Source organism: Macadamia integrifolia, unplaced genomic scaffold (assembly GCF_013358625.1).
Source record: "Macadamia integrifolia cultivar HAES 741 unplaced genomic scaffold, SCU_Mint_v3 scaffold930, whole genome shotgun sequence".
Classification (NCBI taxonomy): Eukaryota; Viridiplantae; Streptophyta; class Magnoliopsida; order Proteales; family Proteaceae; genus Macadamia; species Macadamia integrifolia.
The window spans coordinates 43,504-65,219 of NW_024870585.1; the positions used below are offsets into that span (position 1 = coordinate 43,504).

Consider the following 21,716-nt stretch of genomic DNA (forward strand, 5'->3'; position numbering starts at 1 on the left):
AATCAAGTATATATTCACTTCCTACCTAAATTATTACATCCATCATCATGTATGAATAATCCTTGCATGAAGTAGAAAACTAAAAGTAAAACAAGCAAACAAACTCAATTCTAAGTCATATTCCCGTTGAAAGTTTGTGCATGTGGGACATCTACATTAAAGTACTTTCTTGCATTTTACAAATATGCTTGAACCACTCCAAGGACCACATCCTCATTATTTGGTCATTGAATTTGTTTTGGTCTCTTATAGTTCACAAGATTTAGGGTATCAAGGGAGGGGAGGGGATAATGTTGACTGCTTTGTACATGTACAAGAAACGAAAGAAAGGGATTTCTAAGCGGAATAAAGGGCTCATTTAATTTTGTTTTAAGAAATGGTTTTTTCATTTTTTGTGCTCGAAAACGGAAAAACACCACAAAAGCTGTTTGATTTTTCTATTTGATTTTACTTATTTTTGGAAACAGAAATAGAAATTTATCTAGAAATAGGAATGAAGAAACAAGTTAGAATTGTTTTTCTGTTTCTAGAAACAAATAAGAGCGAAAAAATTATGAAAAACCCGATACTTCACTCGACCTACCCAAACCCCAACTCATTGTTAAAACTTCTCGCTATCCAAATGCGGCAATTCCAATTTGATTGTGCGAAGCTCATAGTTTAGGATTACCTTCATCCTTCTGAAGCTCATATCCATGAAGCATACCTTCAACTCTAACGTTATGCCTTCACTTGTGAGTTGCATTCCTACAACATTGTGCGTTCACTCATGTCTTGAACTCGATTACACTGTTGAAAATGTTTTGAAAAACAGAAAAATAAAACATCTTTTTGCAATTTCAAAAATTGTTTCTTAGCACAAAAATGACAAAAATCATTTCTGCTATTTTTAGACACAGAAACAGGAGAAACAAAATTAAACGGGCCCAATGAGCCCACTAAAGAGATGTGGTAAAATGATATCATACATTAAAAGGTAGTGAAGACATTTCATATAAAAAAGACAAATAGATATAGAGATGCTTGTGTACCCTATGCAAGTGGCTTAGAGATCTTTACCGCCCCACCACCCAAACAAAAAAAAAAAATTATTTGATCCATATTAATGTAGCTCTTGTCAGCTCTCTTTAAGGGCAAATATAGTTAAAGCCCACTGAGTCAATTGTAGTTCCGAATGGACTTGCACACTCTACTTGGTCTACTCTAGCTCAGTAGATTCTCAGTTGACTCATTTGAATGGTTGAACTGATTTCATGGCATTTTGATAGTCAATACTACCAGGGTATTTGAGTATTTTTAAATATCATTTCCGTTGGTAACTTTGAGATGATTAAAACTGTTAATTAGAGGTTATGCAATGCCTCCAAGCCAAAAATTGATCTTACACGTTGTCCGAAAGTACTTGTTTGTCATTGTTGTGAACATCTCTAAGGTGACAAAATGAGGTATCTAGCATCTACAATTATCAAAATCCATTGTTCACAAGTCTGAGCAACTGATAGTTTTGAAGCCCATTTAGACCCTTAAGGTTTATTGTCATGACTTTATCCCATCCCAAAACCATAATTGTTTAAAAAAGAAAAGGAGTTGGATGAAACGCAAAAGAGAGGAAAAAATAAAAAAATAATAACAAGGAAAATGAAAAGAAGCAAAAGAAGTTCTGAAAATTAAAGTTTGGGAAGATCAAAGAGAAATAACAATGACAGAGACAAGAGAAGAACACAAGAAGATTATCGAGGGCAAGAAATTTGTCAAAGTGTAGCAAGATGCTCATTAGATTTTAGCCTAATTATTTTCCTTTGAAGTCGTGTTCTCAATCCTGTTACAACATACTAAGCGAATTTTCTACCCTTATACTCCACCCAAAAAAGGAATTTCAAGACTTTAATGAAGATGAGATTCTTTGCCGATAGTTTTATGGTTATTTGACTATGACAAAACTTAATTATCACGACTTCGATACTGGAACATTAGTTTGATCTACGTGTGGTTTTATCTATTTTCTAAGGTGCGTAGGTTGCTTGGCCTAAAATTAAGTTCGGACTATCCATTCATGACCTACCTTTACTTCTTAAAATCATCTCCTCAAAAGTATTTTAAATATATTACAATTTAAAAATCCATTTAGAAAAAATTTATTCTGGCAATATAATTCTGAAGAAAAATTTATTTTACATATTTTGGCAAAGATAGAGAATGCATTAATTGCAAATGAGACCTTAACTCCAATTAAGAAAAAACAAAAAGACAAAAAAATGAGCCATTGACAAGGAGAGAAACCAAGGAAACATGGAGATAATTTTTTTCATACCTAAGCTATAAAATTTTAGCATTATGTACTTAGTCAATCCATTTAGAAATTTGGACCCAAAAAAAAAAAAAAATCCATTTAGAAACAAGTTTTTGTGGAATTGAAGGAATAATAAGAAGCAAAGGGAGAACTAGAAAGAGTGAACTTTTGAATCATTCATGTCCCCTTAATTAAAAGCCCTTAAGATATGTGTTGAACCTATTCCAGGATCAAAATTTAAATTTCAAACAAGTCAGTTGATAGTTTCTCAAAATCTAGTTAAGGTTGATTTTGTGACGTTGGATTCTATCAATATTATCGACATGAGTTGCCATATGTCAAATATCATCTCCAGGCGAAAATACAATAATACATCCTCCCGTGTATACAACTTATATCCTTTTTTTTTTTTTTTTTTTTTTTTTTTTTTTTATATCTTTTCAAATGTATACAGACTCTTGGTAGAGTTTTCTGGACTTGAATCTTCTCTAGCATGTTAGTGAGCCCATCGTGAAGCTAACAATTGGGAGCACCTGACACACACCCCAAGTATCTCACACCCGTTGGATGTGTGTTGGGCGAACTGATGCGTTGGAGTGGATCACATTCCGCATTGTACTTTCTCTCAAGTCTTAAATTTTTTTGATTTTTTATTTTATCACATGATAAACACTATTTAATTGGGCATGTAAGCTGGGACCTTGGTGCCTATAGTCTGATTTTCTGCAAAACCTCAGGTTAACCTTTCTTATTTGGTAAAAAATGTTAACCTGATTAATAACCTCTAAACGGGCCTTAAATGGGTTGTTCATCCATCATGTCAAAATCCTAATAAAATGGGTTATAGAGTAGGGCGTAGATGGGCCTTAAAAACAATCAAGAATAAATAACAAGCCCAAGTGTAAGTGAGAAAAGTTGATTTTATTTTATTTTTTATATTTGTAAGAGTTGTTTCCAAGAGTTTGATTCCTTATATTTAGGTTAAATTAGATAAGTCCATACCCAATCGAAATCCACCAGTTAGACTACTATTATTGAGTAAACCATCAATAACTTGAGGTTGGAGTAGGAATTTTACTTGGATTAAATGCATCAGGCGCTTAATTGGTTGATCTCATTCGGGCTATAATTGGTGCCAAAAATAAATCTTTTCATAACAAGGAAAATGAAAAGAAGCAAAAGAAATTCTGAAAATTGGAGTTTGGGAAAAGCTAGCAAAGAGAAATAACAAAAACAGACGAGATGAACACAAGAGTGACTATCAAGGGCATGAAGTTTGTCAAAGTGTAGCAAGATATTCATTAGATGCTCGTTAGATCTTAGCCTAATTATTTTCCTTTGAAGTCATGTTCCCAATTCCACTACGACATACTAACGAATTTCGGGACTTGCATTCCATCCAAAAAAGAATTTTCTAGACTTTTATGACGATGATATTCTTTGACGATAGTTTAAGGTTATTTGACTATGACACAACTTACTTATCATGACTTCGAGATACTAGGAATATTATATTGAATTACGTGTGAATTTATCATTTTCAAAGGTACATGGTTAGCTTGACCTAAAATAAAGTTTGAACTATCCATTCATGACCTATCTTTACTTCTTTAGATCTTCTCCTCAAAAATCTTTTAAATACATTGCAGGTTCCTTTCACATTTTTTGCAAAAGGTCCATCAAGGATCCTTGGTTTTATTCTGACAACATAATTCTGAAGAAAAAATTATTTTCTTACATATTTTCCAAAGGTAGAGAAATAAGTTTTGTGGAATTAAAGAAATGATAACAAGCAAAGGGAGAACTGGAAAGACTGAACTTTTGAATAATCATGTCCCCTTAATTAGAAGCCCTCAGGGTGTGTGTTGAATCTATTACAGTAAGGTTGATTCTGTGACGTTGGATTCTACCAATATTATAGACATGGGTTGTCGCATGTCAACTATCATCCCCAAAGGAGCAAATACAATATTATAGACATGGGTTGTCATACAGCTCTTTCAACTCCTCGATCATGTCTTCAGCTAAACCTATATTCTCTACAGAATCCCCAATAGTCTTGCCTATTGAATTCAAAACAAAAAGCTTGGCCTTAAAATTATTTTGTCGAAATAATTCATAGATTACTTTCTCCTCGTCACTCATAGTTATTGGGAATAAAGGTTTTTCGTTTTCTATTATAAACATTAGTCCTTTGGCAGTTAAGGGCAATTTAATGTTCCCCCTTCAATCAACATAGTTATGTCCAGTCAGGATATGATTTTTAATAAGAATAACATAGTTGATTTGACTTGATATATTGAATATCTACATAATGTATAAGATAAAATTAACATGATGATTATTGTTGAATAGAAGGGGCATAATATAACGATTACCCACACCTTAAGCTTCTCTCTTGCTATGAAGTGTAATTGAAACGGCTCAACCCTTATGCACATGACTTAGCCTATGGGAGTTCATCATATACATGTTGGTTGAGTAGATTTTGTTTCGAAGACTTCCAATACGTTTAACCACTTGAGTGTATACCCTTTCACTCAAGTCAAGTATATACCCTTTATCTTGAAACAAATCACAACATTATGGGCTAGTCTACTATTGCAACACACATCCCATTGCCTATCTTCTCTACTTATCATAAATGAAGACGGTCTCAGAGAACTATTTAAGCATTATCCTATCGACATCAGCAAAAGTAGATCAATGAGACCTCTACATTTATCAACCAAGGGAGACTATGTAAATCCCACCAATTAGGATTTTTCGTATCACATTTGCTTTTAAGTTTAGGGAAACAGGAAGACTTATCTATTTAAATAACGCAACAAATAATATATCACCATACATCACATTTTGAGAATAATTAAACATTGATCAATATGCTATGAAAAATAAAACCTTAGTGGTTATGAGATGACATTTGGAGTCAAATTGACTTTAAATAATACATAAGTCATTTTAATTTCAAGATGGGTGGGAGCAATGTAACTTCATTAGCTATTCCCACTCAATTTAAGCAATTATGTGATAATTAATTTCTATTACAACCTATGTAGCCACTACAAAGGCAATAAAAGAAATGATATCCATTGATTTTTACAATTGATCGACATCTCCCACTACTTCCTTTAATGCATCATCGTCTCCAGTGCTCTCTCGATCAAATAAAATGAAAAAACATAATTACACTATATTCTATTCAAAATAAAATCCAAAAACCAACCCACCAATTGTGTTTCTAAGGGGATACAACCATTAAAAGAGATAGTAGAAATAGAATTAAACAAATACATCACATAGTGCCACCCTAACACATGCCATCAATATGGTTCTCTCATAAATTCTCATAACCATTACACATATTATGTATTTGATCATTTCAATTTTATTCCAATAATTTAAAAAATAATAATTAAAAAAAAACATGTGGATGAATATTTTAGGCCTAGACATATTGAAATAATTAAACACTATTTTTACAAAAATGGCGTAAAAAATTGGGCAGGACTAGCTTGGCCGAACAACCTTGCCTAGGCTGGCCTGACATTAGCCAAAAAAAAAAAAAAAACTACTGACTTAAAAGCCTATAAACTAAAAGGACAATTAAAAAAAAAAAAAAAACTGTAACTTAAAGCCGATAACTGAAAAAAATAATTTTTTTAAAACAAAATTGTAACTTAAAGCCATAACTAAAAGGATAATAAAGGGTTTTAAAAACCTTATAGTTGTCCATCTACATCCTCTTTTCGCTGTTACCAAACTGACCTCCTTGTGGGTTGGTCGTTAACCTCTTTTTTTTTTTTTATTTATATTTTAAAATACTTTGTACCTGTTGTGACTTGTGACTTGTGAGCAGGTTAAGAAGAAGCAACTCTCGTCGATGACCTATAGCCATCGGACAGGACGCAGAAGAAGAGGAGAAGAGGAGAAGAGGAGAAGAGGAGAAGAGGGCAGGGATTAGGCATTTAACATGCATCATATGGTTCCGGGGTTTAACAATACTCTGGTGCGAGGCTGAGGGAGCATGGGCAGAACAAATATGCACGATTGAGCAAGCAAGGTTCTACTTAATGCGGTGGCGCTGTGGATCTCATGCACACCCGAATGCACAATGGGGTTGAAAACCCACATTCAATTTTTTTTTAATGAAATAAAAATTAATGGATCAAATATATCAAAATATTAAAATAATTGAAAGATCTTTCCACGAATAGGGAGGCTTTGATACCACTGAAGATGCGAAAATAATTTGAATCGTCATACTGGTAAGGTCAGACATTTGAATAACCATTAATGGAAGAGTGAAGATGGTCACCTTAGTTTCGTTATCACAAAACCTCCAAGTGGACTTAGCCCTTCAAGCGCCAAGTCACCTTTCACTACAGTTTGTTGGCTCTCTATTCAGTTCCCGTAGTGATGGAGTGAAAATCCCTTCTTGAAGCTCACTAGAGAAAATGAAACACGAATTTCTATTTTTAGTTTAGTATTTCTGAAAGAGAGTGAGAGAGAGTGTGTGCCCTCTTAATTCTTATTGTACAAGAGTCACTTCTCCTTAATCATCAAATAGAGAGATCCATCCTTATCTTAGGGAGGGGCAATTACTATAACTGCTCAAACTCTCTAATGATGGCTTATGTAATCACTTAAAAGTGAAAGATTAAATTCCTATAATTTTGCACATGAGAGTTTAAATTCAAGATTTAAACTTTTATGTTCAAACCTAGTCAATATGGTGGGTCCACCTTGATACCTTGATGTATATGTTATCGCCAACACTTGCCCATCACCGCTCCGGTCGGTTGATTGTGGGTTTGAGTCAACACACCCCCTATCACATGTTGATCCTGCGGAAGCACTACTTACTGCATGGGGTTTCGACATAGGGGTTTTGATCACTACCATAAAACACCTTTAGCCAACACCTCTACCCATCATCATAAATGAAGCTGAGGATGAAGTTTAAAGAGGAATACAAAAATAGATTCAGAAATTAAACGTAACAAATTAGTTAGACAATGTCACTACGCATCAAGGGATAAGAACTCATCTCTAGAACCTAACTGAATCACTCAAAGAACATACATTTGGAAATCAATCTACTCTCACACAAGCAGCTCTAGTTCCTCTTTTGGAAAAATTCCTCTGAACTTACGAAAGATGAAGTATAAGAAACTTATTACAACCTAATCAAAGCTCGAATTGACCAAATCGAAGGAGAGAAATCGCAACAAGTTGAAATTTTCAATATTGTTATATTATTATTATTATTATTGTTGTTGTTTTTTAGGTTGAGGAATATGAAAATACAAAGAATGTAAAATGGGGTTGGCCTTTGGTGGGTGAAGAGGAGTCGTTCAATTATTCAAGGCCACTTGTTGCACGTTGAGCCCTTACTGGCCGATGGCGTTATAGGAGAGGAGCTGAATCCTCGTAATGGACACCCCTATGACAACCGACCATGCGTTTTGATACTCTTACAAGCCCATGGTCATGGATCCTCTCCATCATGCCAATAAGTCCAACGTGCATCCGACAATTGTGAAGCATTGGGGTTGGGTGCCCAAGTGCTGCCAATAACGATGTGAATTTAAAACTGAAATCGTTTATTGAAACCAAATCAATCCATTTACACTAAATCTTAAAACCGTTTACTAAATGATACGATTTTGGTTTTAAAATTTAATTATTATTAAACCATTAAACCGATTAATATATAGGTAGGAAGTTTAAGTTTACATACATTTCAATAAAAAAATTAAATTTATATTAAAGATCTATTAAAAAAACATAAAACAATAAAACAATTCAATTCAATTTAAAATTCACATTCATTTCACAAAAAAAATTTAACGATAAAGAAGTTTGGAAACTTTGGATAAAAAATTACAAAACATATAGAAACTGTTTAAAACTATTTATAAATGATTTCATTGAAATAGTTGATTAAGGCCCTCTTTTGGTATCATTTTCTTCTTTAATTTACTTATTTAATAAAAATCATTAATGAAATTTTTTTTTTTATCAAAACATAAAATTAGTTTTGATTACTACTTGATACAAATGGATTTTTGTGAGAAAGAATTTGATATTTCTATGTGCAAAATGGTTTTTTTTTAAAGAATTGAATGAAGAATTTCTTTCGCTCATCTTCCTTATAATTTTATTTCTCCACTTAAACTAAAGAAGAACGGCAAGGGACTTGGATTTTTAATTACAAATCAAATGACTACTTTACCCTTTCATGTTGGAACTTTAAGCACGTATTGATTAAAGTTTAGTGAAAAAATAACTGAAAATCAACTTTGACAAGAACATATAAATTACTCTGGACATTTTTTTCGTTTTTGTGTTTTATCAATTTAAATAAAGACAAACTCTATAATAAACCATTTTTGTGAATAAAAATAAAAGAGAAAGATAATAAATGATTGGATTTTATCTTAAAAGTTTTGCATCGTCCGGCTATATGGAAAAAAATCGTCTGCAATTCCGATCTCGTACAATTTCGTGCAATACCACCTTCAAGCGATGACATGTGTATTGATACCAATACAATGGCCCAGATCTGGTACAACTAATAAAACATTAAATCAGTGAAAAGACATTTAAATCAGATCTGGGCCATTGTATTGGTATCAATACACATGTCATCGCCTGAAGATGGTATTGCACGGAATTGCACGAGATCGGAATTGCAGACGATTTCAACCCCCGGACATGTTAGAGTCTAGGGTTTCCAAAGAATTGAGGTAAGCGGCCGCAAAATCTCCTTTCGTTTGATATTAATCGTGGCCGTTCATTTCCTTTTAAAAGTTAGACGATGCTTTAAGGGTCTCTGGAAATGATAGGAGGTAGTATCTCTATGGCTGCCGACTGACGAGCGACGAGAGCTCTGCTACTGCAATTACATTATTTTGCTATTTGTGTTGGAGGTAATATTTTTCATTTTCGCTCTTGAATTTAGATTTTGATCGATTCTTCTGAAAGGTTTAGCTTCTGTAATTTTCGGCGATTCTGGAGATAGATCATGTTGGAGTAGAAAATTTGGTCTTTTTATCTCTCATACTTGCAGAGACGCTTCAGTTTGCTTTGAACCTTTCTTATTTGGGGAGAAACATCGGAACGCTTTGAGCCTTCTGGGTTGTTTAGATGGTTGAGATCTCTTTTAGCTTTCTTGCATAGAAGCTTCAGATTGTTTTGCACAATTGCACAACTTTGATTTTATTTAATTAATTTATACAGTCCTTTATTTTTTATATGTTTTTGAACGCTGACCATTGATTTTAATCTATTTTTATTTTAATTTTCCAATTTGTCCATAGCTTTATCAGTTAGTCTTTAGCTGGTAGATCAATGGAATTGGATTTGTGATTTTGTGAATAGTTCTTGCTGAAAGTGGCACTGACCATGTTCCATATAAACATTGAATCTGCACCTTATCTGACGATGGTAGTTGGAATGACTCCCTAAAACAACATAGTAATCAAGGCTGGAGTCTCAAAAGGGCTCTTTTGCCAAGACCCTAATTTGGGTTTTGGAAAGAAAAACCAATGAGCCCGAGAATTGGCATATTATATGTCATAGGCCTTTGGTCAGGGGACATTTCTCATCATCTGTTGGAGCAGGTGGTTAGGTTTTAATGTTTTCTGGTCAATGTTATGTTTTTCCCATTTTCCCCCTCCCTCCCCCCTAAAGCTAGGGTTTGATTGATATTTTATCTGTTTAATCTATAAAGATTATCTGGTTTTGCCCTTCGTGTATTATATATATTTTAGTAATTATTTTATTTTTCTTTTTTACTTAATTAAATTTTGTTTTGTATTTCTTTTTCACTTAATTTGGCTTGAATGGAAGTTATGTTTTATCTCAAGTGACATATTTGTTACACGAACCAACCATTCATCCCTGGCTGGAATTTATAAGTTTTAATTTTTTTCTGCAAAATTTTCTCTAATTTATACAACCATTTGGATACCCTCGAATCAATTCATCTTCTGTATTATTTTAATCAGAAACAAATAGAAAAAAAATTTAATGTCTCATGAAATTTGAGGTTATGCTGTATTTTCAATGTTTTTTTTTGGGCTGTGTCTGGTAAAATCTTTTCTTCTCTGCAAAGAAACTTGAATACTTTTACTTGTATACTGATATGTTTATTCTTCGCATCTAATCAAGAGTTTCTTATGAGGTTTGGATAGCTTTTCACAGAAAAAATAAGAGAGAGGAACTCAGGATTGTTGAGTTTTGCAGTGTTTGATTAGAAGAGGAAGGAAGAATATGTCTCATCGCAAGTTTGAGCACCCAAGGCATGGCTCTCTAGGGTTTCTTCCAAGAAAAAGAGCCTCGCGTCATAGAGGAAAAGGTTTGTTACTTTGTATTTTCTCCCTGGACCTGGTTTCTTTTGCTTCAAGTTGAAAGACAGTTGACTAATGTTGTGAATGGACTTCATGTTTCTGGTTTTAGGATTGTGTAGTCTGTGTTCTTCAAATTTTATTGCAGCTCATCGCAGTGGGGTTGTTTATATTTGAAAGTGAACTGACATAATTGTCTTATTTCCCATTGTGCAAATTTGTGCCACTTAAAGCTTTAGGACAAGGCTTATTTGAAAATGAAATGATATAATTGTCCTATGTCCCCATGTGCAAATTTGTGCAACTTAAAGCTTTTGCACAAAAACAAAGAAGCTCTGTTAAAGACGTATTCTAGAACATGACCCCTTTCGGATTTCGAAAAACAAAATTGCAGAACATTTTTCGATATTAATATGTTACCAAACAGTCATTTGTGATATATAAATATATATATATATATATATATTTTTCATTTTTCTCAAAATTAGAGAACAGCCTTTAAAATGTTGTCAAACGGTGCCAGTTTTTTTGGTCGTCATTTTGGTTGAATATGATGCACAAGTGGTTGGGGAAAGCTTTTCTTTTATTTGTTTATTTATTTTTGTGTTTGAGATAATTTTTAAATTTATGTGCCAAGTATATCTAGCCAATTTTTTTTTTTGTGCTTATTCCTCTTGTTTTCATACATACATAAATAATGTTGTATTTCATTTGTTGGTATATCATATCATATGCTATAACCTGGTTATTTGTCTAGAACCTTGGTTGGATGGGGTTTACGAGTGCTGAAGCGTACAGGCTGTTGATCTAATGATGTTTAGTTTGTCCTTTTTAAATTATTATGTGAATGAATTTTATTTTTGACACCAGGATCCTGCATGAAGTTGATGATAAGGCTTTGGTTGTTGTTTGTTGTTGATCCTGCATGAATGTTGAAGATTTCGGCGTTGTTGCTACTCTCCATTGAGAATCCTTATTTGATGAATTCACATGGGGATTGTGAAAATATTTGATATCTTAGTTTGAACAAATTTTTTGAGGAAATGTCTCACTTAATATTGATTTGAAGTTAATCATTGGTTATGTTTTTAGACTTTAGTGCAATCTTTATCAAAATCCAGATACTGTTCTGTGTAATGTATTGCTCACAACAGTATGGCAAGTCAGGTATCCAAACTAGTTTGACTTGCGAAGTAAACTGTTTTTGCTTGATTGTAGTCATAAGTTTGGTCCTAAGACAAGGGTGTTGCCTGATTCCGTTGGAGGGGGGGGGGACTGGAAGAAATATTGTGATGGTGCTTAGCTTTTCTTTAATAAGCTCCCATTGTTTTGTAACTTATTTTTCTTCATTTGGGTTTATACAGTGAAGTCTTTCCCTAGGGATGATCCAACAAAGCCTTGCAAATTCACAGCTTTTCTGGGATACAAAGCTGGGATGACTCATATTGTCAGAGATGTTGATAAACCAGGATCAAGTATCTCCTCATCTTCTATGTTTTTCCACAGTAGTTAGTAGGAAATGATCTTGTTTGATGGGAATTAATGCCATGAGTTGACCTTGTATTGGGTGGCATCACTAGTTTAATTGATGTTGTGCCATACGATTATTTTTGTGATCAATCTAATTATTGATATATGGATCTCTTTTTATTTAAAATTGTTGTTTCTTTGTTGCAGAGCTCCACAAGAAGGAAACATGTGAAGCAGTAACAGTGATAGAAACACCCCCAATGATTGTCGTTGGAGTTGTTGGTTATGTTAAGACACCAAGAGGCCTTCGTTCTCTGAACACCGTTTGGGCTCAGCATCTTAACGAGGAGGTGAAGAGACGATTCTACAAAAACTGGTGCAAGTCAAAGAAGAAAGCATTTACCAAGTACTCAAAGAAGTATGAAACTGAAGATGGGAAGAAAGATATCCAGGCTCAGTTGGAGAAAATGAAGAAATACTGTTCTGTCATTCGTGTTTTAGCTCATACCCAGGTATGTTGTTAATTCGTCGTCACTCTTTGAACACATTTATGCATGACAGTTGTGTGATTATACTGGTTTATGGTTTTTAGATTAGGAAAATGAAGGGGCTAAAGCAAAAGAAGGCTCACCTAATGGAGATCCAGGTGAATGGTGGGGATGCTGCCCAAAAGGTTGATTTTGGATACAGCTTTTTTGAGAAGCAGATCCCTATTGATGCTGTATTCCAAAAGGATGAGATGATTGATATCATTGGAGTGACCAAAGGAAAAGGATATGAGGGTGTTGTGACTCGATGGGGTGTTACTCGCCTCCCCCGTAAGACGCATCGAGGCCTACGTAAAGTGGCTTGTATTGGTGCTTGGCATCCAGCTAGGGTCTCATTCACTGTTGCCAGGGCTGGGCAAAATGGATACCATCATCGTACAGAGATGAACAAGAAGATTTACAAGCTTGGTAAGGTTGGGGAAGAGACACACACTTCCATTACTGAGTTTGACAGGTAAGATATTTTTCTGCTTCTTATTTTGATGCTTTAGGTCATATACAAGAAGTGTGTTTTCCTATTTAAACTTGGAAATGCTGGGGAAGAGTTATTCTGATGCTTTGGGTTTTGATTGTTTGCATGTTAAATTGATCTTTTCGATTTCATTTTTTATGATAACTAGGACTGAGAAGGACATAACCCCAATGGGAGGCTTCCCCCATTATGGTATTGTGAAAGATGATTACTTGCTGCTAAAGGGGTGCTGTGTGGGCCCAAAGAAGCGTGTTGTGACACTCAGACAGTCCCTCGTGAAGCAAACCTCCAGGGTTGCCATGGAGGAGATTAAGTTGAAGTTCATTGATACTTCATCCAAGTTTGGCCATGGTCGATTCCAGACCACAGAGGAGAAGGCAAAATTCTATGGTCGTCTCAAGGCTTAAAAATTGCACTGCGAGAGTTTTTTTTTCTTGAGAAGTCTCAGAAGTTTTTCTTTTCAAGTTTCAGTTCAGCTCAGCTCAGCTCTTATACTGTTCTTGCACAACTTTTGGCAGTTACTTTGCTCCGAAATTCCCGTACTTTGGGCAATGGCTTCCTTGGCCAAATTTAAATAGTACATTTTTCTTCTCTTGGCTATCAAACACATGCCATTCAGGAAACCTTCCTCCTCTCAATAAAAAATAAGAAAAGGTTTCGTAAGCTGGCATTGAAGGGCATGTTAGCACATACCTTATGGCTTGTACAAACCAGTTTCCGATTATTTTGAAAGGAAAAGAAGCCTGTCCACTGATGTTCTCCACACCAAGACACATGGGTAGGGTTCTTTTTCCTAGCATTCTCATACCTCGACATAGCTGAGTGTGAAAATACGGGTAGCTGGATCTTTATACACCCATATCTTTGGCATGACTTATCCAAAGGCATACCCTTATAAGAGAGGGTTTAGTTGGAAGCAAGATCTTGAGCACACATGCAGACTTATCGATCCTCCAATTGACACCAGCTGAGATAGGATACCAGGTCTATCTGATGCATGAAACAAAGAATCGATTAAGTCCAGGCGCAAACTCCAATTATCATGGCCAATAATACCCATAAACCCATTAAACATTGCATTGATCGGGTTTTGAGTGTTGAATAATATGGGTACCCATCTTTGAATAATATAGGTATCCACGACACCTGTCGGAATGCTATCCGGTGCGCCAGCCCCAAGATGGGTGGGTGATTACCCAACCTTGCTTGCAAGAAGTCTCTGCGTGAAAAATCGATAGACTCAAGAAATTTGGCCGGAAAAAAAAATTCTAGTGAAGATCATAAACGCCATGCAACTTTGCTAAAAGAGCTTGGGGTTTTCTATTTTTGGTGAAAAGAGAGCTTGGTTTTGAAGACTAGGAAAAATTAATTGTTGATAATTAGTGGTGTCAATTTTAAGTCCGCACCATTAGGTTCGATTGAGCTTGATACATTTATGATTCGATTTAGATTGACTTGATTAATAAGTTTGTTAGGCTTTATAAACAAGTAGTACATGATGCAACTACCTAGTCTGATTGGCTCGACACATTTATAAGCCCGAGCTAACCCGACCCCTTTAATACTACTTATATTATTTATTTATTATAATTATTTTTTTATTACCACTTGTATTTATTGTTAAAGCTATTGTGATATGTACAGCTGAAACGATGGTGGTTGTTATCTGAACATTAATCTTTTTTGGGCATAGTTTAATTGATTTAAATTTCGTGGGTTAAAGACCAGTACCTTATAAATTTGGCTGCTATGCCCATCTTTTGTTTAATCCATTTAAACTATGGGATCTTTCTTTGCTATGCCCACCTCTGCTTCATCTTATTAGTATTCCCTTCAAGCCCATTTAAGAGACCAATTTTAAAGAGAGCTTATTTAAAGTTAAATAGTTCTGTAGCCTGGTTAATGCCCGTTTATGTCAGCTTGATCAAAGTCCGAGATCGATCGCCTGATTATCAACTGTATCATGCTTGCCCTAGCTAAACCCGTTTAGCTAAATTGGTTGAGACTGATCGGCCCAGCCCAACCGCTTGACACCATATTGACAATTATATTGTTAATTGTTAACACTAAATACTAGGGGTGAAATAGGGCTGTGTTTTTTAAAACCCTAACCCAACACTATCGGGCTCATGCCTAGGCTCAACCCTACCGGGTTCATGCCAAGCCAACCGGCCCTAATTGATCCTATTTGGGTCAGATTGGTCTGAGTTGGCTCTAATTTTTGTTAGGGTCGGGCTAACCTTGATTGATCCGGTTTTTGCCATTTGTGCCTTATCTATAACGGAAAAAAAAAAAATGAAGAAGAAAGAAGAAGCACCACCAATAGATCAAATGATCAATATATATAATTAAAATTATGAAGTCCAACACAAGAATAAATGTTTAAGACACCTAACCATAAGAATCAATGACCCAGATTTTATTATTTTGAATAAAATGATAAGATGACAACCCTAAATTATATTATGTAAATCGGGTTCGAGTTGGACTGGGCCTATGGACCTCAACCCAATCTCGGCACAACCCTGACCTAGGGTCATTATTTTTCAACCCTAATCTGCCCTTGAAGTCAGAATTCTTAGCCTAGGTCCTATTTGGACTCAGGGCAGGCAAGGCTGGATTCAGGCCGTCAAAGCCAAACTTACACCCTTACTAAATACCAATGAGATTGTTACATATTTGAGTGCTTGTATACTTAAGAACTGATCGATGTTTGATAATTTATATGGTTAGGAGTACATAATCAATTATTTGAACGATTGGGAAGTTTTTTGTATACTTAAAAATCTTAGACATATTTGATTGTTTGAGACTTTTATTGCATAAAAAATTATTAAGGAAATGAAACTGTACCATCTTGTTGTTAAGTGTGACTGGATCCTAATTTTAGGATCGTTTGATAAATGGGACGATTCTAGGATTGACCTTCTTAGGACTGGAACCGATAGAGAACTGTCCAACTTATCCAAACCGTCCCTTTTGACACCCTTACAAAAATATCAAAAAGACTAAAATTCTCAGGACCTCTATTTCCTGAGGCATAACCCTTGCCCTAGGAGAGGTACCATACAAATGTGTGGTTCACTAACCCTGTGGCAACTATGACTATAAGGCTGCGTTTGGTAATGTTTCTATTATAGAAATGAAAATTTCAGTTTTTGTGTCAAAATACTGTTTTTTTTTTTTTATTTTTTTTTTAACTAAACGTGGAACATCGCTTTTGTTTAAAAAAAAAAAAAAAAAAACACATCATAAATGCACCAAGCGTTTTATTCCATTTTTTCATTCTATGAACTCAAGAAACGTTTTTCTAAAACATTACCAAACGCAGCCTAAGACTGATGAGGTAGGTTGGGCATTTATTTTTATATATAAATCTCAATTACATGTGACTTTTATGAACCTTGATTATATAAGGAGCGCACAAGATTCACAAATCATGAGTATATTACAAAAGATTGCACGAGACAGGAGCAAACTTGTGAATTGGTAGAAGTTTGGACCATGTTCAAGGGATATCAGTTTGGTTAGGTTAGAGGAAGGAAGTAAAATTGACCATGGGATACTTATGTGCTGTTATTGGATGAGGTTATGATTAATTATGAACTCTTTTAAATTTGTAAGACATATATACGACTATGAGGATAATTTGAAAGCATATCAAGTCTTTGTATGAGAATCATTTTCATACTGGGTTGATCCGCACAGATGGAATTTATTCAACAATCAACTCTGTGGTGGACCAGCCTCTACCAAAATGGTTCTCGTACAACAACTGCCTAGCACAGGTGGTGAACTGTGGTACGCAAAAAAACCCATACTTACCAGGAGGTCTCCAGTTCGAGCCTCGTGGCTGTTTTCTACTATTCTTCCCTACCTATCAAAAAAAAAAAAAAAAAAAAAAAAAAACTTGATCAACAATTGTGGATATTAGCATGTGTTTTGGCTTAGAAAGGCTTGTTTAGGTAAAGGTGTAAAATCCTTGTTTTTTAATGTAGGTTGTATATTGGTTGTTATAAGAAAAGTCTTTCACTAATGCGAGAGAATTTAACTAATTTATTATTGATATAAGAATAAAGATGCTGCTTTATGGAAAAAATCTCATATCACTTCTCTTTATTGGAGAGTCCCTAAGTTTACGTTGAACATGACATACGACCTCATTTGATTTTCTCGAAACTTTTTATTGATTGAGATAACTCTAAAATTAGCTCTAACACTATCATTCACATTTGTGTTTAAACGATTCACGTGGGCTGGACTGAGTCCCCAGCTTGAAACCGAGGTCAGACCAGCGGATCTAGGACTGACGACAGGCGATGTCGCTATGGGCCCGGGTTATCAACAACCCGGTCTGGACTCTGGCCCAAGTGCCCAACCCACATTTCACCACCCTACTACGGTACTAGAAAAAATTAGTCTTGAAATTAGGGTGGGTTTTTTTATTTTTTATTTTTATTTTAATTAAGTAATTGAGTATTTTCATGCGTGGGTGGGTCTCACTTGGTGGGCCATAGTTTTCCAACATTGGACTATTCCACTCACGGGCCTTGGGAATAGAGCAACCAAACAGATTCTTTATTTCTCACGTTACTTTACCTTTTTGTTTAATATTTGTTTAAGTGAAATATTTAATATTCTTCTCTATATTTGGCTGCAGGCACTCATTGTTGAGGTTGAGGTTTGAGGTTGAGGTTGAGAGAGAGAGAGAGAGAGAGAGAGAGAGAGAGAGATGTGAAAAGGAGACAGGAGAAGGGACCAAAACAAAAGAGGAAAAGAAAAAGCTATGAATGTGATGCAGGTAACTAGAAGCTCCGGGCAGGTTTTCTTTTTATTTTTTAAGTTAATTTATTAATTAATTGTTTCTTTTAAAACTTGGATTATTTTGTAGTTCACAATAGGTAACATTTTACTTTAAAAAAAAAAAATCTCCATCTTTAAATAGTATAGTTGTTCATGTAATAATGGAGGATGATGTTTTCAAAAATCATAACATAAACCTGATTCCTTTATTTAAATTTTTTTTTTTAAAGTTAAGTTGTTTCTATTCAGAATTGAGAGCCGACATAATAATGTCTAGAGTATTGATAGACATGCTTAGAAAAATAGGGTGTGGATCAAGTCTTCAAATGAGAATTATTTCATACAGTGTTTGATTTACACTTAGATTCTACTGAAAATAAAAACTAATTAAAAAAGAGAGAGATAAAGTGGAGTCCAAGTGTGGATCAAATACTATACGAGAATCATTCTCGCGTGAGTACTTGATCCGGACTCAGAAAAATAAGGGATGTGTGCCTATATAAAAAAGGGTATTTGATTGAAGGGAGAGGATTTTGTAAAAGGCAGTGTGGTTGCTGCACCAACATCGGGACCAATGGGAGTGCACATAGAAGCATCAATAGCAGTGGGAATTTCGCCTTTCATCTGAGGCAGGGTGGTCATTTTGCCCTCCCATATGTCTTGGCATAGAGGCCACAATGCCTTTTATGATTCTCTTTCCCTCGATTGAATTCGGTTTAAAATTTAGACATTTGGCTAATCTAGACCATGCTCTCTCCATCCAACGGTAGGAATGGACATATCATCTAACCACAAGATGTAATAGATATCTTATGATATTTGAAAAAAATAACAATGACAATAATAATTCGTCATCTATTTAAGCTAGATTTTAAGTATCCCTAATTACTTATGAGAGAGAACACTAATTGGTCGCGCGTCCAATGCGCCAACTCTGTGGTCAGTGTTAATGCATACACAAGCATCCAACCAGAAGGGCGTGGATATCTTTTCATGGTGTCTTGTGTCTAGCATTCTCTTACCCATAACTTATTTATGAGGTTTCTTAACCATTTCTATACCTTCCTTTGGCAGGAAGAATAGATGCAATTGTGAGCCTTCTTGACTGAATGCTAAGAAAGTGAAAGTTGGCTTTATGTTGGAGGAATGAACTAGAAAAGAGAGAAAACATGCTTGAATTCGTTTTCAAAATCTACTTTAAAGTCTCTTTCTCCTCTTGGGGTGGTTTCATTTCTTGAAAATACATTTCTAACTAGTGGCCTTTTCAATCACATAGACCAACCAAACCAGTCTAACATTGGATGCTGGTTATTTTTGTCTATTTCACGGACCTTACGTAAAATATTTTTTTCAATGTTTTCTCAACCATTAAATCTAGGTTAGCATGGATCATATTAATAAAATTTGATTCTAAAATAAGCTGCCATGTGGAAAATATTTAAGTGTATGGAAGGTAGGGATGGAAGCTTATTTGCAATAAAAAGAAATCACTCACTATTATTATTGGGGAATAGGTTTTATAGAGGGCTAAAATATCTACCATGTGGGAGCATGGAAGAGGCTCAAATTTCGTGTATAGATAAACCTCAAGGTCCTTTATAAACATGTAAAAGTTTGGGTCAAAACAAAGTTTTCCAAGTGACAAAATAATGCATCGAAAAATTCAAAACTATGGAGAGCATGGATAATGGCAAGGATATATATAGAGTTGAATTTGAGTCAGAAATACACTTGACTTATCCAAATCACTCATTATAAGTAATATAATAGTAATGATTACCACATCACCTCTCACACTGCACAAATGAGGCAGACTACAAGAGATTCCTTTCTAATGAACTATCTATATTATTATTGTTAGGGAGAATATTTTCTGTCCGAGTGTGTAGGGCCTGCACCAGTGGAGAGGCCAATGGGAGTGCACTTGAAAGCATCAACATGGTGGATATTTCCACATTTCATTGGGGTATAGCAGCAATTTTGCTAGTCTCTATGTTTAGGTGCAACCCCTACACTCCTAGATCGAAAACATTCTCCCTTATTATTATTAGGGAAAACCAGAAAAGGAAACCTAAAGGACATACTAGCTCCTATACCTAGACACAAAGTGAAGTGAAATGACTACCCTACCCCTTAAAAAAGTAGAATCCCGACCTTACTGATGCTTCATATACGCTTCCATTACACTGGGGCCATCCTTTCAGGGAACCTCTCCCTTATTATTATTATTATTATACTTCTTTTTCAATTTTGCTTTGTGTTTGAATATTTGTTTTCCATATGCTTGATATTTAACTTTCTAGATTGAGAATCCACGACCACTATGTTTGAATAATTTATCTTTTATCCTACTAAAATAAAATCTTTCATTATTATAATAGTTCTTTTTCAAATTTGCTCTATGTTTGAATAATTTATCTTTTATTTTAATGAAACATGATTGCCATAGCTTGAAAAATGGCTTTCTAGAGTAAGAAACCACAACCCCGTCCCTCCCATTCATAACTTTTACCCATGGTTCAGATTTGACATATCAATAACTTTTTTCTTCTAGACAATTAACATGTTCATTTTGTTTACACTAAGAAATGGTTCTTGCAGAGATCCACTGTCTTAGCTTTACTAAAGTTATTTATCATAATGGATTTCAATTGTTAATCCAGTAACAAAAAAGGAGAAGGGCGGGGGGGGGGGTGGCTGCTATGCATGGTAACCCAATTTAAGGGTTTCAAAATTATTTTTTCATGGGCAGTGCACATATTTGTAATTGAAGCTCTCAATATTATTGATTAGGTCTAGCTAGGTAGGATCTTTTTTCTTTCTCAGACAGAGTGATTGTCAAGTTGACAAAGCTCCTCAAGGCATGCAGGAAAAAAAAGCTTCTTCTTACCTTTCTTTTCCCCTTTTCCTCTTTTTATCATCAAACTTTTTGTCATTTTATCTTGTAATAATTGCTTCTACCATGATTGGATCTTTGAAGCAAAGGGTGTTTTATTTACTTAATGGCTAGGGGTTGGGGTTGGAGTTTTTTTTTTTTTTTTTTTGAGAGAGAGAGAGAGAGAGACCAACTTTTGGCAATTTAGATTTTGATTATTCTTGCATTTCATAGCACATGAATACCACTCTATTACTAGTCAATATCTCACAAAGAAATGTGGGTTTTTTATTAACTGGCCATTTTAATCATGTTAATTTTTTGATCTAGCAATTATTAATGAGCTCATGTTCTGGTTGGTCCTCTTGACCCATTTTGTGCTCCTCTGGTGGTTCTTCTCCTCTACCCCACTGCTTTGTCAAGTGTGAAATCATGGTACCTCTGGCAATGCAGATCTGTGAGATACTCACCTTCATTCTCTTTTAACTCAGTTATTATTATTATTTTTTGAATTGTAGTTAAATTGTTTTCCAATTTGAACTATATTTAGAAATGTGTTCAACCTGCTACAGATTTATTTTAATACTTCTTTGGAAGCTTTCTTCCCCTTTTTATGTAGTGGGATATCATGTAGCATATGATAGTACTTTCTTTTCCATAGTACCTAGATGGTCTTGAATATCTAGCTTTGAATAGAATTTGAAATGGAGAGTTGAGATTACCAATATGCCCTTGTTCTTTTGGTTTCCTTTCTTTTTTTCTCTACTTCAGACAAGGAATATGATTCTTTAAGTTAGACATAAAGATTACAAACAGTGTAACATAAAATACTATACATTGAGATTTCCAAATATCTTTCTTTTTCAGCTTTCACCATATGTAGTCTTGTCTTATACATGTTCAA

General features: G+C 34.7%; 1 protein-coding gene across 3 annotated transcripts; it reads left to right on the top strand.

Moving 5' to 3' along the window:
• The first annotated feature begins 9,068 nt into the window (after positions 1–9,068).
• LOC122070464 (60S ribosomal protein L3-2-like) lies at positions 9,069–13,739 on the top strand. 3 transcript variants are annotated; one of them, XM_042634623.1, is made up of 6 exons: positions 9,069–9,225; positions 10,544–10,655; positions 12,009–12,119; positions 12,322–12,626; positions 12,707–13,116; positions 13,283–13,739. In XM_042634623.1, the coding sequence occupies exons 2-6, from the start codon at positions 10,571–10,573 to the stop codon at positions 13,539–13,541; spliced, it is 1,170 nt and encodes a 389-aa protein (XP_042490557.1). In that variant the 5' UTR covers positions 9,069–9,225; positions 10,544–10,570; the 3' UTR covers positions 13,542–13,739. The 3 variants fall into 3 exon arrangements, with proteins under 3 accessions (XP_042490557.1, XP_042490558.1, XP_042490559.1); XM_042634624.1 differs by having other exon boundaries at positions 9,112–9,225; positions 10,502–10,655; XM_042634625.1 differs by having other exon boundaries at positions 9,131–9,225; positions 10,526–10,655.
• The last annotated feature ends 7,977 nt before the right edge of the window (positions 13,740–21,716 follow it).

Coding starts and splice junctions, on each gene's coding strand:
- LOC122070464 (XM_042634623.1), top strand. CDS start 10,571: ATGTCTCATCGCAAGTTTGAGCACCCAAGGCATGGCTCTCTAGGGTTT. Junction 12,120..12,321: donor TGTTGATAAACCAGGATCAA/GTATCTCCTCAT, acceptor TCTTTGTTGCAG/AGCTCCACAAGAAGGAAACA. Junction 13,117..13,282: donor TCCATTACTGAGTTTGACAG/GTAAGATATTTT, acceptor TATGATAACTAG/GACTGAGAAGGACATAACCC.